The sequence below is a fragment of the Phaethon lepturus genome, unplaced genomic scaffold (assembly GCF_000687285.1).
Source record: "Phaethon lepturus isolate BGI_N335 unplaced genomic scaffold, ASM68728v1 scaffold2692, whole genome shotgun sequence".
Lineage (NCBI taxonomy): Eukaryota > Metazoa > Chordata > Aves > Phaethontiformes > Phaethontidae > Phaethon > Phaethon lepturus.
In genome coordinates, this window is record NW_010523957.1 from 1 (window position 1) to 27654 (window position 27654).

The following is a 27654-nucleotide window of genomic DNA, read 5'->3' on the forward strand; positions in this document are numbered from 1 at the left end:
CAGGCCGGGCCTCGCCGTGACGGGCCGTTTCAAACGGCAGTTTTTAACTCGCTTCAAACCCTGCAGGAGGAGCAACGCGCGGTGCCGCTTCGGGCTGGGTGAGAAGCCATGGTTTTGTTTCTGTCCCGCTCTTTTGCGTTTTTAATGACGGATCTCTGTCGTGCCGTCCAGTGTTGGCGAGGTGCGGGTGTCCTTCCAAGGCCAATGTCGAGGGCTGCAGACTTTTCTTTTGCGTAAAGCAAGCTAGTAATTCACCTTAATAATTTCAGAGCGCCGTTAAGTGCGGAGAAACAGTTCTTGTGTCAAAGTTTAAACATTATATTTTTTTTTAAATCTATCTCCGACTCAGTCATGTTTTATTAAAATGATTTTGGTGGCATTTCTGTTGCATGTTTTCCGATGTGGAAAAACAAATCAAAACCCACTTATCACATGAATCATTGTTAAAGTCAGCAGTAGTCCTCTGTGTAAAATCTGCCAGTAAAAGCTGGGAGGATGGGGATTAAACCTGGAGCACATTAAATTAGTTCCAGTCTATCCCGAGCAGGCTCTGCATTGCTTGCTTAGGCAGGCAAAACGGAAACAGGCAGTTTATAATAAGGCTGGTTTAAAAACTGTGGGGTTCATTTGAAAAAGATTTATATCCCCCACTTATATAAACATTACAAATGTGGGCGGCAAGCAGGAGGCAAATCTTTATCAAAATCTCTTTAAGAGCTTTTTCATTGTGAATAAAATGGACAGCATGTACTCTTGTTTGAAGATTCGCCAATATTTGTACAATAATCTTTTCTCAATGCTCTGACTAATTAAAATACGGCTCTGGGTAGAACAGCGAGACCACCAAGCAGTAATTTGTTGGGATCTGACAAAAGTGGCAATAACTGAGGTGGCAAAGGGGGATTATTTGGAGGCCGGAGAAAAGATTGTCTTGAGACAGGTCTAGGTTTTTTGTAGTGGTTATTAACAAAAAGTGAAATTTTAAAGAGAAAACAACTGTGTCTAGATTTATCTCCACCCACCCCCCTTCCCCGGTGCATGCTGCCGTTCTTAAACAGTAGCATAGAAATTTTGTGAGTTTTGTGATCTTTGCTAGGGCCTGCAGAACCGTCTGCTGGGAAAGGTTGGAATGGTTGCTCCAGTAAAACTAAGAAAGTTGTCTGGGACATGAGGGTCCCAGCTGACGGCTGGAGTAGCTACTCGTATTGTAACATTTGGGGGTAACTGAATTGTGATGATGTTATTTTGAAAATTTATGTTTAGAAGGATTAAACATACATTGGTGCAGTAAAAAAAATCTGTTTTTATTTTTAGTGTTAACACACAATTTTATTTCTAGCTGTTGCAATACCATTTTACTTTGTTCATTTAGGGTACATGTTAGAAGAGTTGTCCAAATCCTGGATTTAACAGAAAGTGCTTTTCATATTTCATTTTGATGTTAATAAACAGTGTCTAAAAGAGCTTTGTAATACTAGCCTGCCTTCCAAAGTAGGATCCAAGTCTCAGATAAATGACTTAAAGTATTTTGTGAGTTGTAACATATAACCAAGATCCTCTGGATTCTCTCATTCAAACTGTGGTTTCTCATACCTCTTCTTTTTTGCTGCCATTGTGTCTCCGTGCGGAATATCACTTATGCCGCGAGTGTCTGATTCTTGTGTCCTGAGAGCGGACTGACAAGCAGCGTGTTAGAAAATTGTGAGCTTTCTGTGCTGTGAAGGGGGTAAAATATTTTCTAGTAGCTGCCAGTGTGTTTCTGCTGTTATAGTGGTATGCATACACTGCAGTAGAAGACGTGTGGTAGAAGCTGGAAGCACTCCAACCTGAAGGTGTGGGGAGCTGGATAAGAGGAATAGAAATTATATCAAAGTGCTATATTTTCTGTCGTACAAGAGATATGTGCAATAGAGACTGTGAGGTAGATAGACATACCCATCCTTGGCTTTTGGAAAAGAAGTCAGTTAATAGTGAGTTCCATCCTGCGACAGCTTCACGACTATTGGTACTCAAACTAAATAGGCTGCAGCAGGCCTACAGAGTGTGCCTCTGCTGTATTGGCATCAACGTACCATGATTTGCAGTACATGTGGAGGCTGCAAAGGGAATTATGTGGTGCACTTACTCGTAACTGGGACTCAGCATCAGACTATCAGAGCACCTGAATTAACGCTTGGTAGCATGAGGAAGCTACCGCTGGTTGCAGGTGGAGAACAAGCAAGAAGCTTGCAGTCAGAGATGGAGGTGAGCGCCTCCGGAGTCTCAGTCTGGTGCCTTGACCACTGGGCCATGCCTCCTTTCTCTCCTACCAAAAAGCACAATGAGGAACTAGAAAATACCTTAGTACCTCACCGTCTAGCATATACAATGGAATTTGTGGCGTTTTTTGTTTGTTGGGTTTGTTTTGGGTCTTTTTAACATTGCACTTACAGCCACCTTTTTTTCACCCATTATTGAAATCTGAATTTTAAGTGTTATAACTCAGCACATTTTGGTATTCTCCTGGAATAATTTTAAAAAATACTTAATATAAAGATAACCTAAGACACATCTGGGCTTATTTTTAAGGCTGTTTTTTTTTTCTAGTTAAAATGGCACAGAATATACATTTCCACAGGTCTTCAGAGAAATCCTTTCTGCATGAAGCAGCTAGGAAATCTATATGGAAGTAACTGAAAACTTCTGAAGTCCTTAAATGTTTGGAATGACATGCATGATTTAAGTGTTTTTAGATATTGGGACCAGATGTCCTGTGCTCCAGTCAGCTCCCTTTGCACAAATGTGATATCATGAGGGACAGTTATGCTGACTCAGGCGTTCGGCTGAGTGGGAGGGAAATCCCAGGGGGACAGAAAGCCAGGATTGTTTTTCTAGTTGTAGCTTGTGCTGGACAAACGGACGGAGAGGAGCTGCATCAGGAGCAATCTCTGGCAGCCAGGATGCCCTCACATGGCCCTTGCAGCTGGCAGTGGGAGAGCAGCCCAACATCTTCTCCATCCAGAGCAAGGAACCAGCTGCAAAACCACTGCCAGTGCCACTCAGCACAGCCTGGTGCCTGGGGGGATGATGGAAGCACTGAAAGGAGGCGAAAAAGGAGAGGACTTGCTGCATGCAAGTTGTGGGAAGGGCACTGGGCCGATGGGCGTGGAGCATCATGACTGAAAAGCAGGTGTTGGGTATACTTTCTAATAACTGGTGTATAACTATATAAAGTTGTATACCCATGCACAGGCTGCCCAGCCGTCTATGCACCACTGCATATGAATACCAGCGTTGAGGATTCCTGCTTGGTTAAGGAGCTGAAGGAACAGTTCATAGGCAGTCGAGTTAAATTGTGCTTGAAAAGAGAACTGTTAGCTTCTAGAGCAGGAAGAGATTTCCAGGATGGGATGAGAAGATTAAAAGAAAAATGGGATTTCAGAATTTTCATCCCCTTGTGTTATCACAGTGGAAAAATAATTGCCATTTTACCTATATCCGAATTTCCCTTGATGTTTTATATTAGATGTATGATCAGTAGTCATTGCAGCTACTGTTCTTGCACATTTATATGGAAAAAAAACATGCATTCTTTACTTTAAAATATCACTGTTGTTTGCCATCTGCTGCTCTCCGAAAGATGATGACCTGATTAGTTTCTAATGGCAGTGGAAAACTGGACAGGAAAATTAAGGTTTTAACCTGGTGCGTTTCATAGGATGAAATGAGATGTAGTTGTATACTTATGCTTGTCTTATTCTTCCCAACCTAAAAAAAGGGAAGGAAGGTGTTCTTCCTTGTGCAAATCATGCCACAAGGAGCATCCTCCAGTGAAGATGTCCTGCCAACGAAAGATTCCTTCCACACACAAAAATGAATGAGGGGCTCATAAGTTACAAACTTACTCATGCGTGTGACATCTGCCTTTAATCACCATGAAAGCCTGAATCCTGTTTAAAGCATGGCGAGCCTTGTACAAGGGCTAGAAATGTCAGTACTCTATTGTGACAACATTTACTGTACTGATTAACAGCCATGGTGCTCTGCAGTGGACTGATAATCTGCCTTCGCTTGTCTTTGTGTTGCCGTTCTGTCTCCTTCCTGTGGTTCCAGCCGGGACTGTGGACAGAGCAGTGGGATCTTCTGTGCAAACCTCCCATGTCCATATATTTTTGCTTTGTGGTTTATGTTACATATTATGTCTTTGTCTATCTGCATAACAAGGTATAAAATATTTTAAAGACAATGTAAAATATTTCAAAGTTAGCTACTGTTTAAATTTGTATCTGTAAAACGCGGTAATGTGATCCAGTATCTAGTCTTATATGGCTGTTTCATGCAAGTTGACATTTTAAATGGCTTTCCAGCGTCTTGACTCATAGCAGTTTCAATTCATAGTATTTTGGTAAATTCCAGTGGTTTTTGGCAGGTATGTTTACCTTAGTGATAGATTTTCACTAAGATTCCTAGGTTGATTTTTTTAAGAAAGGGGACAGAAGAAAAGGAATGGGGCGAAAGGATGCTGCTTTGCTCAGATCTACATCCATTTCCATTGAAGTTGTTCACAAAAAGTTGAATCCCAGGGATGCTGTGAAATGGGGTATGTTTTAGCCAAATAGTACCCTTATTCAGCATATTTTATGTAATAATACGATCTCTTAAGCATCGCTAAAAGCTTTCAGGTGTGTGTTTGGCAGTAACTTAATTGCAAACATGATTTGTACGATGCTTTGGTGCAAAGTGGCATTGGTGCTTGTGGCAATGTATGATAGATTTCCTGATTGTCTGTTAGTATCAAACTTCTAGAGGCAGAAGTTGACTGGATTTGTTTAATGTTTGACAGTGAGGTAACACACACACAAAAAGTCAACAGCAACAAGAAAACACATTTCTTTCAAATGAACCCAAACAATCATGTTTGGTTTTAACCCATTAGGAACAGACTTCTTTTCCCATTTTGCCCTTGTCCCAGGCCATCCCATTCTTTCATTTCTGGTACCAATGGCCACCATGGACTGACCAAAAGTCAGGAGGTTTCCCTGCAACCCTGAGGAGTTTCTGGGACATCTGATGTTAGACTGACCTAGGAGTGAAGGATGATATAAAGGGCTGAGGGAGAAGAGGTACCTCAGAAGGCAAGGATGTGGAGGAAGAGGCACAAGATGGGGTTATTTTGACTGTCAGTCTCCTTTTATAACTTACTGCTGTGTGCCAGCCCTCACAGCATGTCCAGTATTTCAGTATGTGTTACCTTTATCCTTTCTGCTAATTACAAATTATTTTTCCCTCGCAGCTCACAATTCTTTTCACTGCAATTAAGCACTGTGCCAAACAGTGCTTTCTGCTTGTTTTCTGTCCTTTCACTCTCCAAAGTCTATCTGAAATACATATGCCACTGAGAGGATCTCCACTGACTTGAGAACTGGAAAAATCATAGTTTCAACTTCCTGTGTTTCTCTTGTGCCTTTCTTGACTAGATTCAAGAGCTGTCTCCTACTCTGAAATTTTCTTCTGCCTGAAGAGATGTACATAAACTGTTATTCTTCCTTTTGATAAGCCAGCTGTGTCACTCTGACGAAATCTACTCTTTCAGTTTTTTTGTAACACACTCCAAAATTATATGTAGCTGCTTAGAAATGTGGACACTGGAACTGCGCATGATACATCGGAGTTAATCCTGACAGTGCTACATACTGTAATAAACGTGCTCCCCTACTTCTTTCCCCTGGATACTGTATTTTATAGTTAGATTGGTCCTTTTGCCATGGCTTTGAGGTAAATATATCCACTCTGTATCCGATCAAAAATGTAGGTGAGCTAGTTTGCTTTTCCTAAGCATACTCAAAAGCAGCTGCCTACAGAAGATTAAGAGAAGAGGAAAAGTTTATGTGATACTCTTCCAGCTCTGACCATTTTGAGTTCTGGAACACATGTGTTTTCTGTGTATTTACTAATATTTCACGGAAATTTTTTCCTCTCTTGAGTTTTCCCATCATCTTTGTGAACCCAACTAGAATTTAGCAAGCACCAGAACCTTTGGCAAAGAGTTCCACATCTGAGCAAATTGCATGAAGAACTACCTCTGTTTGATTTGCCTTTTAAACTGGCTCTTACCAGCTTTGTTTATTGCCCTTTAGTTCTTGTGTTGGGACAGAGTAAGTAATTAATCCCTACCTGCCTTCTCTAGTCCACTTGTGATTTTTTAGACCCTTTATCCCCTCTGGGCCATCTGTTCTTCAAACGTGGAGGGTTACAGCTAGTGATCTAAGCAGGGATTCATGTCCTTTTCTTTGTCCAAAGCATATCTCAAATCTTTTTCAGTAACCATCTCCCGAGATAGAATCCCCTCCTTCTGCAGATATGGTCTGCACTATTGAATGACTGATTTGGTTGTAGTATATTTTGTTTGATTTATACCCCTTTTATTTGTTTTCTGTCCCTGTGGAGTCTTATCCTTTGCTTTGTAGTGACTGAACGCTTTCCCATTGTTCTCCTCAAAGCCGACGTTTTAACCTCCTCAGATATCATGTTATCCCCAGGCTCTTTTCTCAGTATCGAACCCCTACCATCTTCTGGCATTTTCCCCAATATTCCAAGGCTTATAAAAGCAACAAAACAACCTCAAAAAACCCCACACAAAAAATCCTGACATGCATAGCATGAAGCTCTTTCTCTGATGCATGTTTTACCTTGACTGTGCCTGTACTGCTTTTTCATTCTTCTGACACTATTTTTGCTGTGCTGATTCATGTTTATACTGAGCACGTCTGCAGAAGCCATCACAGCTAAAAGCATTTGACTGAGTAGGTTGGAAGTACTCCCTTTTTAACTTGCTGATGAGTCTCTTATGTCAGACATGCAGTGATTTAAGTAAAATTGCCCTTATCCTTGCAGAGCTTTGTCTAATAAAATCCAGACTTATTAAATATCCTTTTTTCAGTATCCTGTTGCTGCTGAGCCCCCATGAACCCATTAAAATATCTTAACACAGCTGTACACTTAGATGGTTTCCAAAGAGAGAGGGAAAAACTGGACTGTGTGATGTAATGATACATCACCAGACAGCATAACTCACTGGAATGAGGTGATTTCTCTACTGTGGAAGATTAGGTATCAGAGGGTTTATGAGAAGCTTTTTGTGATGGCATTTAAATTTTCTCAAAATGTATGTATAAGTCTTGCAGTTCTGACACAGTAACTGAATCTGCCTCTTGTAACACAAGAAAGAAAAATAACTGAAGAAGTTGCAAGATGTTTGGAAGGGGAAATTGCTGTCAAACAACTATGGTGCTCAGTAAAGACAGGAGGAAGGTGGTAAGAGGAAATCTTAATTATGTTGTTCAAAATATAATTTCTTTTTCTGTCCTAAGGAAGTTAGGTTAAAGAAAAATACTGGAATGTACTACTTTGGCTATGGGTTATAGGCGGAATCCAATTGCTTAGGTCATGATCATGGGCTAGGGAGTTATTGGCTGAAATAACTGTCCTGGGCTTTGCTTTTGTTATGTTTTTAGAAATGATAGGGCTTGAACAGCTTGTTTTAAATATTTTTGTTGTTATCACATCTTAGCTGTTAAGTGTCAGTGGTGTGTGTTTGGAATTGTGCAAGACACATGTTAAAAAAAAATCTCTGACCAGAAGAGCTTACAAATGTGGTGCTTTTTAAAAGCTTTATGTTGTAAGTAAATTTTTCTTGCCTTTGACTCATCATTATGTTTTACAGTAAGTGCTAACATCATGGATAGGGATTCAGCAGGTATAAGTTGGCAAAGAACTATTGATGTCTGCAGTGTCAACTGATAGACACCAATTAAGATTCTGGCTGTATGACAGTGTATTGACAAAGTCATCCAAAGAGCAGGTGATTATTTATATAATTTTCTTTTATATCTCTTGGCAAACTTAAACTCTAGTTCATGTAGGCTTCAAGCCAATGTTGTTGCATAAGGAAGCGGTCCAATCTTTGGCCTTCATGGCTAGTGTGTGTCTGTGGCCAAGCAGTAAACCTGAGCAGAGAACCAGTCTGGGTAAAACGATCTGTTTTAACGCACAGTCACAGAAACACTTCAGCAGACACAGAAGGAAGAGGCTGTTGTAGTCGGGAGAAGGCAAGAATGAAGGCCAGTTGGGGGAGCATGCAAGTAGGATGACTGTGAATCTGTGTCTTTGATAATGTGAGCCAGGTTAAAAATAGCCTTTAAAAGGCTTACTCATTTTCTTTTATTTGTTTTTTATTTATTTACATTAGAATTTTAAGACTCTGTCTACAAGGGCTGCCTGGAAATTGTGTCTGCAGTTTGAGGATATAGTTCCTGGGGCAATGCTCAGAGTGAGTGATAAATGCAGAAAAGGGGACAGGAGATAGAATTGGCTTGGTAGGGATATTTCTTTAAAGACAGAGGAGTCATTAAGAGTAATGACAGGGGAGACAGATCCTAGGTGCTTTTACTGTTTCCTGTGTCTCTCACTAGCAGTTTGGTTCTCTGCTATTTTCTTTATATGCATATTCTTGGTGGATTTCTGTATTGTCTATCAAGTGAATAGACAGACGCTACCATTAAAGAGAGGAAGATGCAAGTCTCTTGGTATTGACAGGGCTACTCATAAACCTGTTTTGGTCCCCAACAAAAGGCAATGTGATCTTTCTCCTTAACTTTAATGACTTTTGCTTCTTTTTTTTTACTGGAAGTGGCCATTTGCTGTCAGCATCTCACACCTCCACTCTCAAGCTGTGAGTTTGCTGGATGCTTCATCTGGTTTCCCCTAAGGCTAAATTTTACTCCTTCCCCGCACAGAGCGAGGCTGTGTCAGTCCTCCCCAGCTGGAAACATAAGTTTGAGACTAAAGCTTTTCTGGCATCCAAACTCACTTCCTGCAAAAGGAAGTGTACAGACGGTGGACTTCAGTTATCAAAATGATTTCATCCTCTTCTTAAGTAGCCTGCCTGAATAACTGGATGCTATATATTTTGACACTGACAGATTGAGGGTGAGAGTGTAGTACTTAGAAGACCTTCATTTTTTGTGTCATGTTTCGCGTTGGTTATTCTTCAATCATACCTTACAAATATGTAAAGAGAAGACAAAGAGAAGGTACGTTTTTATCAAAACCTGCCCAAGTCAAGAATTATAATGATTTCTAGAGCATGATATGGAAAAACATAATTTGTGTGGTAAGGTCGTACTTACAGATTTATTGTGTCAAAACACTAGTCACCCATAGGCCATTTAATGAAAACTAAATACATGAAGTGATTGTTTTGTTGGGAGTAGGGAGTACAGACATCTTTTTGCCCATATGGAAATTATGTGCAATCAACCCCAAATCTCAGGTGGCCAGACTGTGTAAGACAGCGAGTAACAGAACTGCAGCATTTGATTTATGGTCAGCAGAGCACTGCAGGCAGCTAAGATTCCTCCTTAGCTTGGCAGCACCTCTCATTTTTGCTAAGATGACTACTGCTGCAGAGATCTATTGCCATTGAAGGATCTGAGCTGGTTTTGCATACCTATGAGGTCCTCCCTTGGTGCTGTTGTCACTTTTATCAGCTAGAATAGTGTGCCTTTGTCTGGATAGTGGGAAAGCTAATGCGCTGCATGGCAAAATCACAAAACATCAAACCCAGGTAAAACCTGACAAATCAGATAGATCAACATTGGAAAGCTGCTTATCCCCCAACTCATGAACCCTCTGTTCCCACCTAAGTTACCAATATGAGGAACCTTCTATTAGATAGGGTGGTCCAGAAGTGCAGGGTAGCAAATGAACGACGGGCTTGTGAGTTTGCACTGATCCTTCTGCTAGTTTTGCCTGCAGCTGGGCTTTGGGGCTGTTTTTTAGTTTTGTTTTTCCCCAATAAAATTCCTCGCTGTTGTAAAGCTGTGTGGTTCCCATTCCAAAAAGTTCTGTTAACTCATGCGACCTCTGAAGGAATTAAACATGTTTTGCTTCCTAAACAGAAAGCCACTAGAATATTTACATAGTGAAGTAGTCCTTTAAGATTTATCTCCTCCTTCTTCCTGGATTTTAAAAGAAAATAAATTCCACTTGCTTGAAGTTGATTTCTGCTTTAATATTTTTAATGATGTGTTGAGGACAGTGGGCTGGAAGCACAGGGATTAGAGCGCTTGGTTCTCTTCTCAATTTTGTCAGGGACATGTGTTAATTCAAGTAAACTCTGACCCTCCTCTTCTCTTCCTCCCCAGCGCACTCTGTTTTCTATTGTGTAAAAGATGTCTAATGATAGCTATGGCTTTAGATTCTTACAGGTTTATTCAATACTGAAAATAATGACTTTCACAGAAATGCAAGACATTTTTTCTTGGGTTTATTACACTTCCTCTTAATTCCTGTAGATCATTTAAATCACGTTTAAATGTCACTTTTGAAGCACAGTATTGTGTTCAGTATTCAAAAACTGAAAAAAAATTTTTGTACTTTTTTTCAGTATCCTCCCATCTGCCAAAACTCAGGCCTTTTGCAAAAATCAGCAAATTGACGTCAGTTCATTTACCCTTAGGGATAGTAAATTACTGCACAGTTTAAGTTATAAAAATAAATAACTAAGGATGGTGGAGGAAAGAGGTGGAAAACAACAAAATTCTTTCACAAACTCTCCCTGGATTCTGAAGAATATATGATTATAGCATTAAAATGTCCAAACAATGCAACTGAGCAGAAGGCGTTAGAGCTTGGGCCTTAGCTGGTGCTGGATTAAACTGCCTTAATGTTTTTATACAGCCTTTGGAAAGCTCAGAATTGACCTGTTTTTATTATTTTTATTGGCTCCCTTGATAGTAGACGAATGGGGCTAACCTGAGGCCAACATAACCAGCAGGAAATTTGGGTCATGGGTAGTTACATTTTTAAAACTTGTGTTTTAGGGTTGTTCATTCAGGGTAATTGATTGATTGTTAGGCAGTGCAGGGAGCCCCTAAATCATCAGAGGTGGCCAGATAATGACAATCTGCCAGTGGATTTTGTTTGAGGCAAATTTCCCAGCTCCCTGCGGAGCCGTGCTCTGCAGTAAGGTTGTAAGTCTGCCCGCCCCCCCCCCTTTGTTTTGTTTTTTGTTTTTTAACACTTGCTCCAGTCCAACTGGCCTGTTTGGACAAAATAGCCTCTGAAACTTGGCAGTTGCATTTGAAGTCCTCTGTAGCGCCATTTCCCAAGAGATAAGGGAAAAACATTCCAGAGAAGTTCATACCCCAGAAAGACCCTACATGCGTTCTGAAGTTAATGGTTTATTGTGGCTCTTTAATTTTTTTTCTTCTTTCATTTTTACTTTGAAGATAAGAGGTGGCAATTGTTGCTTTAAGTTGTTGAGTTTTAGCCCTTCAGTAAATCACCCTGAAAGTTTAGACCCATTTTTTTTTATCATGTGTGTTTGAAAATTTGCCAGAGATGCTGTACACGTGTATTTCAGGAGATAGTGTCCTCAAGCAGGAGCTGTTGACGTACTATTTGTACGATCACGTGCATCTTCAGTGCTCCACGCATTTGGAAAATTTGTGCGTGCAAAATAGTGTATCCCTTTCAAGAACTCATCCTTGCTGTTACAGGAGTGTGCTACGGGATACTAAGAGAGTTTGTGTGTTGGGAGGAGAGAGGGGGAATAGATGATGTGCCAGTAGATGATGTGCAATAATACCTGGTGTAGGGCTTGCCTCTCCTTAAAAGTGAATTCAGATTAATGTAGATTGAATTTTGTCATCTATTCCAGAATAACTCCACATGGAGTTAATCTTTAGTTCTTGGATTTTTAGGACTGATTAGGCTTTTGTTTGTTGCAGGTGGCTTCTTCCTGGTAGCTGCATACCTCTGCATCCCTTGAAGTTTTGTCTTTTTCCATTTTAGGATCTGGATGATCTGGTATTTGTTGTTACTAGTGTACAGATGAGAATTGGTTTGTGTCACTTTTCAAGAAGAGAACAGGTAATACTGAACTGAGGCAGGGCTCAGTTAAAATTTGGGAACCAACAGCCTTGTCTTGAGGGTGGCCCAGCTGCCAGCGTATGCCAGACTGGTGCCAAACACCATAGACTTGCTTCCCAGGCAGAGCAGCGCCCGGCCTGCTGTGCGTGTGATTTAACACTCCCTGCCCAAACACACAGAGGGTGCCAACCCCTCCCAGATTTCTGAATGTTGCTTTTTGGCTCCCAAATGCTTTTGACCACTGTAGCTTTGTAATTTACTACTTCAAGTCCACAGTGTGCACTTACTGTTAGGTTTAGCATGTGGGAAGTTAGAAAATTCTTCTCTAAGGTATGTATTCGAATAGAAATATGGCATTTGACCACATTAAAGTCCCTTGAAAGATGGGTCCATGGCAAAACTTGTATGTCAGGAGCAGGGTGGTGCCCAAAGTCCGCAGAAATGTTGTTTCCTATAGCACAGGCTGGAAGAAAGATTCTTGAGAGCTTGAGTTATTTGTGCTGTCTTTATGATTGAGATCTGTAGTGGATCAGTGTAGGTATAAAAATTACAGTTTAGGAGATGCTTGTTAGTGTTTCTGAGATTGTCAAAGAACAACTAAAACAAAATACAACCAAATCCAGGACCCCCTGAAGTGTTGTATGGAATATGCCAGGCGGCGAAACTTTCAGCTTCTGTATTCCTGAAGTTTGACTCTGAAATCCCTGCCCAAGTTTCGGAAAAAACTACTCAGTTGTGAGAGGAGCTCAGAACTAAATTAATGTAGTTTAAAACAGTGATAAACCTAGTTGCATGGTTTTGTTATTGTATAAGCCTGTGTCTCTCTCTGGTTTGTTTATTTTGTGTTTTATTTACTTACTGTGAATCTATTTAAAGGGTATGTTATTGGTTGTGATGCCTAACTAGTCTGTTTGAAGTTACTGTAGTAACAACCAAGAATAAATGTTTGCAGACTTGCCGTATTGGACTATAGGAGATTCAGCTGTACACTATGACCTGACTCACAGGTTTTTACAGGGAGCTGTTTGGTGCTCACAGGGCAAGGGGCAGGGTATAGAGGGTGGTGTTGCAGAAGACCTCTTGGATGGATCCGACTGATGACTGACATCAAGTCAGGAAGGCCGTGCTTCTCTCCTCCCACACCTCCCTCCCTGCTCAGGAGCATTGTGATCTTCCTGCTTGCCTTGCACTGGTCCCACTTCTCACCTGGTCCCACTGCTGAGCTGCAAACTAACCCACAGCAGAAAACTAGTGTGTGGATACGCAGGTGTGTGTGCGCACAGCAAGGGTGGCAGGTTGCTGCTACGATTAGCTACTCCACTGTCCTGAGTGGCAGAGACCTGCACAGTGGGTCTAAACCCCAGCCCTGGTGTTACGTGATGCAGATGTCAGCATGGCCCTTCAGGGGATTCATGTCTGAAGTCTCCTTTTTACAGCCACAGGAAAGCTGTATGGACACCTCTCCTACAAAGATGAGAAGAAGCAAGTGCCATTTCAGCTACTGAGGACCTAGGACATGGAGCATACTCTGCTTCCCCCTCCTTTTCTCTGCCAGCCTCCTCTCCTCATATACACGTTATGATCATCTTTCAGCTTCATGGTCACATACTTCTCCCCGCTTCCACATGGCTTTTGCCTTACCTCACAGCATGGATATGCTGTGGGAATGAGCCTGACCTGCCTAGCAAAGAAGGCTTTTTTGACGTGGAAGACCCCTGTTACGTGGCTTGCAGAAGGTGGCAAGTGTGCTGTGAAGGAGGCAGAGGGAGAAGAGGGTCAGGGCACATGCCAGGCAGGTGATTGCTGCCCTGTCCTTGCTCCTTGTTGTACAGCTCCTCTGGGAAACCCTGCCGGTCACTTAAATCACATGCTTCACAGGTGGTTCCCTCTGTTTCTAATTTTCTGGGTTTCTGACCTGAAGGCATAAGGTCAGGCTCGCAGATGCGCAGAGAGCTTGCAATAGCAATTAAAGTCAATGGGAGCTGGGCTCTGAACTCCCTGCTCAGCTACAAAATCAGGCCCAAGGAGGAGGACCAGAATTTAGAGGAAGTGTTTGACCTTGTGTTTTGTACCATTTTTACCCATACCATGAAGGCTGATGCTCCTGTCCTCTCATCTTACTTGTACATGGAGAAGATCTAATCATCAGGCTTTTCAAGTGCTAAGAGTGCCTAGGAAAAAACTTGTAGGAAACTAATAAATTTGCTATTTCAGCAGCAAAGAAGTCACAGTATGATGTGTTGACAAATAAGAATGCAAATATTGAACAATGTTTCATTAAATGAGCACTGCTGTAATGAGAAATAACTTGTGAGTGCAGGCAGGAGTATGTCTGATGACAACTGATAAGCACTACGGGGGCAATCTGACACAATCTTCCTTCTGTTTTTCAGACTATTGGCGAGTCAGAAATGCCCAGTGTTTTGAACCAGTTATTGCCAATGATAAAGTCTTCCAGTGAGAGGACGAAAGATGATTATACCTGTGAGGACTTCCTGGTCTTGCTGATATACATGTATTCTGTGGTTGGAGAAATCAAAAGTGGAAAAGAGCTGGACGCAGCTGAAGAAGAGGTGAAAAAGGCTCTAGTTAAGGCCGTTTGTGATGAGCCAGAGCCATCTCCTTTGTTGCAGAAAATAACAGGTAAGATTCTGCTTGTGTGGTGAGAAATTGGATGGCTGGGAACGCAGGAACTGAGAGGAACATATAAAAGTGACTTGGCTCATCTGTGGCTCTGAGGGTACGTAAGTAAGCACAAGGATTTCCTGTAGATTTGTTCATATATGCCAAATGCTGACAGGCTGTCCTTGAAGAGTGCTGAGTTTGATGAAAGCTCTACAAGTTGTTCTTTTTGTTAAAGATTGGCTAAGTTTGTGTGTTTTCATAAGGTAATCTTTTCCACAATTTCTTTCATTGATCAGTGTAAAGTTGACCTCGGGAAGTCAAAATTAATTCTGGAAACATGTTCAGTGAACCACAGTTGCTTTGTGAATATGAGGAGCTGGCCTGTCTGGCATAAAAGAAGAAATGTGTCTAAAACCAACATTTGAGCTTTTTGCTGAAACGACATGAATATTAGCCTTTAAAAATAGCACACTAAGCCTTTTTTAGATGAGTGCTTGTAGAGTAGGAAAGCCCTAAACCTCTTGTTGCTGGTGTCACATTTTAGAAAAAAATAATAGTTAAAAACATTTGTTAAAATGAATGAACTATTGCTCAAGGGTAGTGTATCTGAATGGCAGAAGGGATCTCGCTTCCTGCTGTCAGTTTTCTTCGTATTTACTAATAGTGAGCAGGTCGTTGACCAGGTCATCTTTGAGGTAGGGAGCATATGAGCATAAATCAAGATGTTGTGAAGATCTTACAGTTAAAAGCCTTTGCCAAGAATGGGCCTAAGTGGGGAGTCTCAAGGGCAGTGGAATAATACTGCTGTTGGTTGTTCTGATACTGTTCCCTGTGGATGCTTCTTCCAAATACAGGTGTGGTCTGACCAGTCTGCTGTTGCTTTGACTGTAAAATACTTCAATGGTTAAAAGACTCCTACTGTAGGAATGGACATGTTCAGTCATATTTGCACTGTGCTGTTAATACTCCTGGCCATGGTGCCCGCGGTGTTCCAGGTTTCTTGTAGACTTTTGCTCTTCTGTTTTTCAATATGTACTGCACATGTTGTCCACCATATGGTGCTTCCTTTACTATTTCAGTGGTGTCTTCTGCCGGATATGGTACAGTCCAACCCCTCATTTCTAAACCCACATTTCCATATTTTGCCTTTTCTCCTCTGATTGCCAGTGTTTTGAATCACAGTTTTATCAGTCACTCTTCATTGTCCCTAAGAAAAGTATGGGAAGATTTGAAGTCTCTTAAACTTTCAGTAAAATACCAAAGAGAAGCCAGGGACCTTGCAACCTTCCATTGCTGTATCTGTGTATTTAGCACAACTATGTCAGTGCTTTTTGCACAAGTATGTGATAGTGTTCCCGCTTGCTTGCATACTTGTTTATCAGCACTCTTTGTTTTTACCTCTTTATTTAGAGTGACAATTCTTTTGACTTATTCATAAAAGAGGAAAAAAATATGATTAAAATTTACTGTCATGACCAAAAATAAGAACTGTCTTGGGAGGAAAGTGTAAAGTGGAATTTCCAGGACTTTGGTAGTTCTCAAGCCTTTATTCATGCAACAGATTGCTTTCTCAGCATTAGTGGAATTTGCTGAATTTGTAATGTGCTGTATTTGCTGAAGAGTTGATTTGGGAAGACTGAGAAAACATGCACAGCCTTAGACCTGCTCTTCCTTGACCTGTATTTTGCAAGACCTGTGTTCTACGTCCTGCTTCCCTCTGAATCTTGGGTACCTTGCTCGCTGCTTGAGAGGCAAAGCAAGTCAGAACCCTAGGAGCACCTGCAAGCTGTCTTTCAAAGGCACAGCAGGAGGACTTTCTTTGTAGCAGGGCTGAAAACCAGGGAACAGATGGCAGCGCCGGTTTCCCCTTTTGGTGCAATGCCGAGACATCTTCTGCTTCCAGCAGAACACAGTATGAACTACAGACCGGCTAGTCCTTTTAGCAGGTGCAGGTTGGCCTGTTTTCACCAGATCAACCTGGCTCTGCAAGTTAGCAACAGCCATGGGTCTGGACTGGTCATGGTCCAGACCTACAGCGTACTGCCCTCATTTTACTTTAAGTCAGAAACAAGAGAAAACCTTTTTTGCTCTTCAATAGCCACAGAAGTTAATTAGACTAAAATAAATTTCAGTAGTTCTTGGAATCTCTTATTCATGATCAGAACAAAGCAAAATACTCTTTTATTTTGAGGTTTCCATCAAGGTAAATGATAGAAAGATTGTTAAACTGGATGTGTCAGTAGAGAAGAGTAAGCCAGTACTGTCTAGCTTCAAGACACTGCCAGCTGGCTCCTTCCTCACCTCTAGGTTCCCATGAGGGACCTCAGTTCCTGAATATTCAATATCTACTCTGCAGTAAATCTGCTCTTATTAAGGAGCTTAACCTGCAAAGCTGCAGGTTTAAGTTTCAAACCCTGCTAGCGATGCATGGTTGGACAGTTTTGGTTATAGCAACAGGTAACAAAGTTCACTGTTGCCTTTAAAAAGGCATACAAGAAGTTATACTATGTAGGCTGCAAAGCTAAGCATTTCAAAGTTGAGAAATGCCAGTAACTCAGTTTCCCATGCAATCACCGTTTGACTCCTATGTGCACTGTAGCACAGTCTTCAATTTCATGATTATATAGTGTATTTTCTGAGCCATGGCTGCACTCAGTGTATGGACTGAACAACAGAGAACCAGAAAAATACAGCTTCAGTTATTCTTACACATGATGAATAAGTACTAATAAAGTAAGTGAGACTCTCCATATGATATTCAGTGAGTAACTTTCTCTGAGTCTCAGTTTGCAGTCCATGAAGTGGGCTGGCACTCTCAGCTTTGTGTGACTCATTTTGGAACTCAAAGAAGAAAAGCATTAAATTACATTTTCGGCTATTAAGTGATTACCTTTCTTTGAACAGAGAGGACTTTGTGCTCTGCTTGCCAATACACCTGGTACCTGATGTTTTGGTTTTAGTTTGGACCCAACACTGTACTAAGGCTGTTTGGTTGATTTAGGCTGAAATTAAAAGGCATATCTCAGGCTGTGGCTCTGAACTGCTGCCTAAGCCTTTTGCTTTCCTCTTTGCAAAGCATGGAAGTTGTGCAAACTTGACAGATACACGTTTTTGTTGGTTTTATTTGTTCCCATGGAGTCACTTGAGAAATAAAATGCAAACCCCTTGTAAAACTTTATAAAACTTGACTTTTGAGTTCAAGTCACCAGTCAAAGTAATAGCTGGGTTTATATGAGCTATCTTTTATTCCTATTATACTTGTTAAATGTAAGCTTACTTACGAACGCCTGAGTCTATGCTTGTAGGAAGTCTCCAGTGATGTGACTACCTTGCAGAACTAGCGCAAACCTCCCTGAAAAGATACAGCTCATCAGTGCTTGGGGGGTATTTATGCTATGTCTGGTTTTTGGTGATATCTAGTGAAACTGGATTAGTACTTGCAGTAGTGGAAAAGAAGGCAATTCTTGGAGATGTTAGTCTATCCGTCCAGTTGGCCACACTGGATTTCCCTGATGTAGCCTAGATGATCACAGCCCTCTGCACAATACGTTAATATGCAGCACTTGCGTAAACTTATATTGTGAAAGAAGCATAAGCACTCACAATTTCCTGGCTGTTGAGTGTTAGGCTTCTCAGCCTTATTGTTGTCTGAACATTTGTTTTCCAAAATATTTGTACAATAGCATTCTGCATTTATCTAACACCTTGTTTCATTGAAGCACTAAAAATACCGTGGAACTGTTAATTAAAATGAAAAAGCAACACGTTAATCACTCAATGAGATTTAAGAAATATGATACAATTTTTTTGCATGCATAATAATATAGAAGTATATTAGTGGTGTTGTGTTTGATGGAACTGTTAAATAATACGTGTTGTGGTAGACTATCTTAATGCCTTGGGTAATAAAACTGAATGTAACAGTTCCAGGATTTCTCCTGAGTGTAATTTACCACAGACATATGTTCTTCATCACCGTTTCCAGCAGAATGTTACAAATTGAAGGGGAAACAGAATAGACCAAAACATAATGGAAAATTATGGTTTTCAACAGAATGTTCGGTTTGTGGGCATTGGTGAGGGGGTGTCTTTTTGGCAGCTGTTTAAAAAGAAAAAAAAGCTGTAAAATATCGTATTTATTTTATCATCTTATCTGTTCATCTAGTTTTGTAAATGTCCATGTAGAGCTGTGTACAGCCACAAATGTATGCAAAAGTAATGCTAATAGAGCCGCGAAGCATTTAAAAATCTATTTTTTCAGCTGCACCCTTCTCTCCTTGTCATCTGCAAATCTCTGTGGGAGCTTTGTAGAGCAGATCTGGCTCTGATGGTGTGCTCCGGCGGCCAGCCCTGGGCTGCGGGGCAGCTGACTGCACTGCCCGTGTGCAGCAACTCTCAGCTGGTAGGGCTGTAGGTATCAGAGCATAGGTGTGGCAGGAACCTTCTTGTGCCAAGAACTGCTGTTTTATCAGCTTCTGAAAACTGAAATTTTACCTTGCTTTTTCTAAATTCCGTGTGTGGAAGCCTAGGCATTGCCGTATTGGGTTAGACACATGGTGTCTTGGCTGCTTCTGATTGTCTTCAGCACACAATTCTTGGGGGAGATGTTGCACATTAAGGAAGTTACACGCTAATGAAGGTATCATTACCTTACTGCTAGCGTGGCCTAAGTGTCATGAATCCTAAAACTGATCCTGGTTTTGCAGTAAGCATTTACATTCCTAGACAGGGACAGCCAGTTCCCTTGCAGGACAGACACGCTTGCTTTAATTTGGCTGTGGTCTTGGCTTCACTGCAGGTTTGGAGCAACGATTTCCCAAACCTGTTTTATTATGTAGGTAGGTATGAAATTAGGTCCTTGACTGAGGTTATAGTGTAGCCCCTTGAGACTGGATTGAATGTACCACCTGCCCTGTGTAGGAGAGGGATTCCCCAGCTTCACAGTGGAGGTGTAGCTCAGGTATCTGCTAGTGATTCCCCCTGCAAGCCCCTATTCATGCAGGTCAGGAAAATATTGTGAAACTGCCATTGTTTAAGACCATAAAATCCAAGAGTAAATACTGAGTGATTTTAAATTTTCCCTGCTTTTATCAAGAGTATTTTCTATAAAGTTAATAAAGTTTCCAGTAGTTCAGTCAAAGGCTAGCCCTATCCCTCCCTTGAATAATAGCTTGTTTCAAAGTAATGCATGAGTTTCACAACAGAACCAATGGAAAAAAAAAGTCATGACTTGAAGAAAACATTCGCACTTTATTTATTTTATTTTGCTGCTTATTGAGAGTGTAATCCTTACTGCAAAGAGACTTTTTTCACATGGTCTTAAAATCAAAACACATTATTAATGGCGACATGTACACATATTAGAGAAGGGTTAATCTGGTATTTCTATGTAGTGTAGGTATTTATGCTGAGAACTATAACTGGCTATATTTATCCAAAAGCTGGAACCAAATTGTTTCTTGCTACCATTTAGGGAGATAATAGAAAAATCAAAGTTAAATATTGTCCCTTCTGGGTTTTCAAAGATTATATAAGAAATTCAAAGTTCTTTATTTTGAATATTTAGAGAAATCTGAACAAGCTGCGCTGTCTTCAAGGCCTTCTCAAGAGCTTCTCTTGCCTGTTCAATGCTTCAGGAGCTCTGCATTTGCATTGTCTGCAGAAAAAGTAGAAGCCCTGTGTTAGCAATGCTGGGCCCTGCTGGGGCCGTCCTGCATGCCTGGCTACAGTACTCGGAGTCACCCCTTGATTCCAGGCGTGCGTGGGAGTCTGGCTGTCAGTAGGTTTCGTAGATAGGGATCAGCTCCTCACCAGAGCAAAGGTTTATAAGCCAAACTGTTTATGTTAAAAGTTCATAGAGTGGGTTACAGAGAGTGGGGGAATGCCTCAATACATGAAATAGCTAAATATTTTGAATGTCCAGACAGGCTTCTCTCTGAAATACTGATTAGCTTCTTCTAGTCCCTGATGCTAAAGAGTTGGTTTCATGCCTAATGTTAGTGAGACAGCTTTGCACTCCAACTTGAATTGGGAAGAAGACCTCTTCCCACTAGGTTAGGCTGTTGTGTGTGCATGATTATAGGCTGTGTTGTTTGGGGAATCTGCTCTGTCCTGTAGCCTGCAAGTCGTAACTGCTGCTCTGTAATGAAGGCAAATGACAGAAATGCCACTCAGTATGGTCTGTGTAGAGCTCAATCTGCTGTGCTACAGAGAGGAGTTGCAAATGCTGGGGTGACGTAGCTGTGCAAACGTCAGGGCTGCTGGCCATCATCATGGATGCATTAAAAGGATTAAAAGCTTTGTCATAGGATGGCTCCAATCAAATGATAAAAAAAGAAAGTCATCGCAGATTATGGCAATGTTTCATTCTCTCTCTCCCATGCTCCCTGTGTCTCCCTCAGTAACGAGGAGGTGGTCCTTGCCCCACAGAGCCCTCCTGGGCTGATCTGCAGGTAAGGTGCAGTTGGAATGAGTTTTCCCTTTTGCGTTGGATAACAAAATGTAGTCTCTGTTGATAGAGCTAAATAGCTTCATCCTGCCACATTGCAGACATTATTACTGCAGCCAGAGGAAACCCAGACTATTTTCTACCCAATTCTGAAAGGGGAGTTGGATATTCAGGAGGCTTTTTTCCCCGTTGCCCCAGCTGATTTTATAGACGCCTAAAATACTCCTCTCTCTGGCAGCAGGTGTGTGTAAAATGACCTCCAGCAGTCCCAGAGGTTGATGGATCTGATGTTTGCCCTGTCAGGAGCACCGGGAAGGCGTGAGCAAAGCTGCTGCCTGGCCATGGCATAACGAGCTCCTGCAGTTTAATTAACCCTGAGATGCTGCCACTGCTGCAACACTTCAGTCTTTGCTTCATGGTAACAGAGCTATTGGTGAAAAAAGATCATTTCACATGTACCAAGATATTCATCTGAATTGCACAACAGTCAGAAGGACTCATGGGGATTGTTGTGGCCTCTCTGCAAAAACAGGGAGAAATTGGGTATGCACTGAAGCAATGACCTGCTCTGCTTTAGCCACTGACTCTGCAGGCACAGAGTATGTGTCCTAATTTTTGTCAGCTCTTCTTAGGACCCTTGAGCTCTCCAAGACCTCTCACCTTTCTGCTGTGACCTTTCTAAAAGCTTTTTCCCATTTCTGTTCAAAATCTGTGGATGGCAATGGGGAGACTGCTGATTTTGGCAAGCCAAATCAGCAGTCACTGACTTCAGGCTTTGTGTCCATGCCTGGGTGGATTCCTGGGCTATTTCTCAGCTGGGAAACACGGAGGGTTTTCTAAGTGAATTGTTTGGGAGACAAAGTGCAGTAGTGTTCTGGATTAATCTAAATTTGCATATGCATATTTTTGGTAGGTCTTAAAAATATGAGGCATATCTTAAAAATCAGTCTTAAAAAGCTGTTGTCCTAAAGGTGAGAAAATCAGGCTGCTTTGTACACATGCAGGGATATTTTGTTTGGATGTACATTAAAATGTATGGTAGAAGATAATCCCAATGGAAGTCCAGTGGCGTTGGGGATTTTTTTTTTTTTAAACTTTCATATGTTGTCTGTTTATTTTGTCTTCAGCACCTGGTCTCAGTTGGCTCTAAACTGGATAGTAATTTTCATTGAAGTGTTTATAACATGAAGTCTTTTTTTTTCTTTTTTAACATGAGACATATGCCTGCAGCTCTGCAGGCTGCTGTCTCGCTGCCAACTTAGCAGGCCAGCCAACTGCAACAGGAAACTGATATGGTGCAATTCTCATTAATGATTTGTATTCTTTTTCAGCACGCAAATTCAATAGCATTTAGAAGATGCTTCTAACATCAAATATCTCTCTGATTTAAGCATAAAATGAAAACAGAAGCTGCTTTAGAATTAGGCAACTTTTTAAAAGGTACTTTTATATGTATGTGGCATGGTTAAATCCTTTTTTTCTCCTTTCCATACAAGTTACTTCCTTGCAAAGTGACTTCCTACTACAATTTTGTTTTCAATAACATCTAAATACTGTCAGGTACTAAAGAAGTTCCAAAGCACTACCTTATTTAAATGACTACTTTCTCACAAATCTTTTCATGTCTACTCAAACCCTTACTGTAAACCGAAGAGATCTCTAATGGTCTTGAATTTTAAATCAACAAGGAGAAGGTGCTCTCGTAGTCCCTTTCTCCCCATTGGTTCTTGTTTAGATTTAAATTTTATAGTTCAGTAAATGTCACCTCTGGTGGTTAAAGTTCAGGTCAAGTTACATTTTGCTGTGACCCTCCTGCTCGCTTTTGCAGACACTGGGACTGTGGTCTGTCAAGACAAGAAAGTTCACAGATCATAGCCTAAGGATTTTTTTTTCCCCCTTTTCTTTCTTGGCTATCCTTTCGTCAGGCAAGGAACATAATGTTTGTAAAATTGGATTGAAGGAGCTCTGTTAATTGAGAATTTTGTGTAAATAACAGTGATGTTTGTGCCGTACACAATTTTAGAAAGCATTATGCATCTCTGAGGCTAGTTTAGAACCAGATGCCTGATTCTTTTTTGATTTCCCACTTTATTCATTAAAATAAATATTATTGTGAAAGTAGTTGCCTGATGAGACGTGCCAAGAGTCAGTCATAGCCTATGAGACACATTTATTTAATGAAAAACAATACAAATATGTATTTGACTTGCATGGACTTGTGTTAATGTGGGGAATGTGCAAATATAATGTGTGAATGTTCCTGGTTTATTAAAATCTCATTCTTCAGGCTTTTGTTTCTGGTGCTGTCTGTGCATATTTGTTTTACAAATCTGTGTACACTATGTGTATTGATGTAGCCCCCAAGACTTTAAAAAAAATAATAGAGGGAATGATAGGTGGAATTGGAGTTATAAAACAGTCTTTGGGGAATGCCTGTAGCCATGGAGAAGTGCTGTTGCCTGTTCACCAAGCAGAGCTACCTAGATGACAGCTTCTTTCCCAGGCTGTTACCAAATATCAGTGTGTCTGTATCCAGGAGGCTCCCCAGAGGTATGCCACGATCCCGGTGGGAATTCCGCCTTTCTTCTCTTAAAATGTTGGGGAATTGGAGAATATATAGACATGGCAGAGGCACCCTTGTGTTAAATTAAAGGAGGTTTATTACAATGGAGGCTGCAAAAGAGAGAAACCTAATAAAATAAAAATTTGGAAAGAGCCTTGCCTCCAGTAGCCCTGCCTAATAGTAGATGAGAATTAGGAGTCAGAGTATCTAATTCTATAGTTCCGTCACCATCTTTTCCTCTTCTGCCCCTTCCTGCCATCTGCTCCATACTCTGCTCACATTTCTGCAAATCCTGTGCACTAAGTGAGAAAGAAATGGAAGAAGAATAGTATGGGCTAATCGATTGCATCTGTATCTTAACGTTGTTTATGCTGAGGAACTGTAATTCTGGCATTTGTTAACTTTTGAGTGCTTGCCTTCACAAACTCACTGTGGTTCCTTTGATGCTTTCAGCATAATTTCTGAAGTAAGCAAACAAAACAGAAGTTGAAACAACGTTTTGACTATAGAGAATGATACTTATTTTACCAGCAAGTTCAAATAATATGGAAGCACATCATAGCTGTCTGCTGCTTGCACTAGTGAAGTTATCAGTGCAATAGCAGGTTGTCTTCCAAATGTTTACTAGCAGGTAAAGATTCCACCTAGGCTTTTCAGGTATTTGACAGCAACAGAATACTGAGATTTATGAATAATTGATTCAATTTGAGATTTTCTGCCTATATTCCTTTAGCTTCTTTTGTCTCTTCATGCCACAGCTCTTTTCCCCCACCATCCATCTCATATTCCTTCCTGTCCATTTGTTTTTACATCTGCCCCCATTTCCAGCCTGCTGCCTCAGTTCTTCATTCTGCCTCTCTATCACCCACATGGATCCAGTCCACTCGTAGCTCCTTGCTACACCTCCTTTTTCTTGTCCCCCTCCTCCTAAAGTCTGCCTTTGGTCTCCCCAGGCTTCCACCTGTAGGCTGTCTTGCGCCTTTGCTGCATTCCTGTATGTGAAGTATCTTCCTGCCTTTTGTTATTCCTGATTTCAGGTTAAGCGTTTATGGTGGGGGAGACTTCAGTGACCAGTAGTTGTATCCCCAGGTGAAAATGCCATGTTCTTACTCTCCCACTCATAGATGTCCTCTGTTCCCCAGAACAGGCTAATGTAGGATAGTTAAAAATAAAATTAAACAAAGGCATTAAGGTTATTTTTTTATAGCGCCCTAAAGCCCCTCTGTTCCTACATTACTCTCCCAGAACACTTACTTGTACTGTTCAGGGATGGAAGTGGAGTATGCCAGATTTGTTCCCACCACCCTATTTGAACCCAGGTTTAAAATAGGAACCTTGTCTGTCTTTTTATGTCCAACAGAAGGAGGTTTTTCAAGGTGATTCATCTTCTTTAGTTGGGTGCCTTGAACCAGCCTCATGAAGTAGTTGTGCCTCCATTCCCAAGGGTGAGGCAAAGGAACCATCCTTCACCAAGTTGGTTATGTATCTACAGAGCAGGCATACCTGGGAGCCCCAGTGGGATGGTGACAGTCAGCACTCAAGCTGGTCCTGGAGGCTTTCATCAGTAAAGGTCAAGTTGCAAAGGTTGGATGCTGCTTTATTTTTGTTCATAATTATTCACTTGTGCCTTTCTATTGGCTTCATATTCTGCAAACCCCTTCTTTCTTCAGAAATTGTCTTATATTGAAAGTTCATCTCCTTTCACTGGCACTATCCTTGTCTAAAGGTCTGGATATTTTACTTCATGGCCCCTAAGTTATGTTCATGGCAGTTCCTTCTCAGTCCTTGTGTCTTAGACAGCATTCCCCTGTGTAGAAAACACAGGCTTGCTTATCTGGCATATATTTCAAGAAACAAATGTATAAGTGATAATATGTACTAATTCACAGACAGTTTTATGAGCCAAGAAGTGACAGTCTTTGTTATTTTTGCTTCCATTTTCCATGCCCATTTACCATCTGCTTCTCCAGCAATGTGGTGTTTCTGGCAGATACATAGGAACTGGTAGTGCATCATGCCTTTTATTTTGCAATAAGTGGGTGTTTCTGTACTTTACAATGCACATTTCCCTTCCTTAACAAAACTCCTTCGACAGCCCTGGGTTTGAGGTGCCGTCTCGTGTGTTGCCTGTGCAAATAACTTCTTCCAGTCTCTTGTGGTGGTAGACGGAGCAGTTTGAGTTGTTTTTCCTTGTAGCAGCTGTGATTGTTTGATTTAATATCTATTTGATTCTAGTATATTTGCTAGTATCTCTTTTCCTGGTTTCGAGGAGATAAACTGGGATGAGTCATAGAGCACTTATTCCCGGAGATAGCTTCAGCAATCGAAAAGGGACCATGAATACTTCAGGCAAAAAGTACTAGATATTAAGCATAGATGGTATGAAGGTCACTGGGTTTTGTTATTTATTCCCCTCCCTAAGTAGATGAAGTTCTCTTCAAATAGACTGCAGAAATACCAATTAGTCTGCTTCATTCTGAAATGTAATCAAATTTAAAATGTAAAAAGTCCCTTTCGGCTACAGTATAATCAGGCCCCTAATTATGAAAGGCATATGTTCCCCTCCATCTTTCTTCCCTCCACCCATGTAGATAATTGTCCTTCTTGAATGATTTCTTCTTTGTAAAAATCTTTGTGACGTTCTACTCCTGGTTTGCTCAAAGCAATGCTGTTATCTGGTACATTAGGTTTGTGTTGTTGGATTCTCGCAGGATAATACACAATATAGTTACACTGATTACTTGCTATTTCATGTGTCATCTGTGTTTTGGACTATCTCAAAGCTTGTCAGTCTTCCACTGGGGATTACATCATTTTGGGGGTCTCAACCGTTCTGAAACAAAAGCATACTTCAGTGGTAAAATATGTATGCCCGGACAGCTGGCAGTCTGTCAAGCTCCAAACTCGACACAGAGTTAATCTCGGAGAAATGTATTTTCTGCTATTCATAGTAACTATTTCCATTCCCCACCCCCCCTTTTTTTTTTTTATTTCTTAATGTAGGGTTTTCTTTACAGATGGTAATTACTGACATAAAATACATTTCTTTGTTTTTTTTCCCAGACACTGCAGGATTTATTCTGGGGTGGTGATTTTGGTTTCTGCATGGTCTTTGAATGTTTTGACAATGGTCAATTCAAATTAATAATTGTTTCTTTAGTGGTAAGACTGATCTTGTTTGAAACATGCAAGTCTCTGTTATTAGCTTGCCTTTTCTTCAGGGACAGACCTCTGGGGAGAAAGTTACCTGCACTTGCTAAGCTACCTTGTCCTGTATTGAATTACAACAATGAATTTGTGTCACTGACCGTACAACCCATTATATAAGCACCTTTTATGTTGTAAACGCTTCATAAAGGTTGAATTGAAAGACAGCTTGTTGCACTAGGGTGAATTTCATTCCAATATCCACTATATAAAATGGCTTCAGAGCTGATAGAATGTGCTAGAAAAAACAGCAATGCAAAATTGGACCAAGAATTTGCTATGTGTATATGTAATCTAGATTTTCATGCTATTCCTACTGCTTTGTTAGGTTTAAAAGATACATGCTGCATTGAACTGAGGAAAACCTGACTGCCAGGCTACCAACTCGCATCTTTTCTTTGGGCAGCCCAATATCTGGCTCATGCCTTGGTGGGTCCAGTTTCGGTACCAGCTTCTGCAATTGGGCTCACACGTAGATGGGCAAACCCTGCTTTGGGACCGGCTGCATTCAGAGGCACTGCATGAATCTCTCTCACTGACCCACTAGGTAAGGGTGCAGCCAAAGTGAAAACACCTGCAGAATATTCTCAGCTTTAACAGAGTGTCAGCTTTATTTTCCTAGACTATTACTTCATCAAATATTTTTATATCTCCCTAGCATTAAAAATTTGCCTTTCCATTTGAAAGAGAGTCTGGGCATAGAGTTCAAGTAACTAATATGAACTAATAATGACAAATATAAAATGCTATAGAACTAATAATATTAATTTATTTTAATTTGGCATATAGTACCAATAAGTAAATCACCATTGTTGGGGATATATGTGTGGATCTATTGCTATATTTGATTCACCAGAAAACTTGTGTGAGTTAACTTAATAGCTTGCAGAAGGTAATG

At 40.9% G+C, this 27654-nt stretch overlaps 1 protein-coding gene across 1 annotated transcript in view; it reads left to right on the forward strand.

Annotated features, from left to right (window-relative positions):
• Positions 1-2181: 2181 nt before the first annotated feature.
• The window catches only part of SCFD2 (sec1 family domain containing 2), a 126028-nt gene continuing 100555 nt past the window's right edge, over positions 2182-27654 (forward strand). The window contains exons 1-2 of the mRNA XM_010282269.1: positions 2182-2244; positions 14307-14556. Of these exons, the coding sequence (XP_010280571.1) occupies positions 2182-2244; positions 14307-14556 (313 nt within the window). The remainder of the gene's footprint in view (positions 2245-14306; positions 14557-27654) is intronic.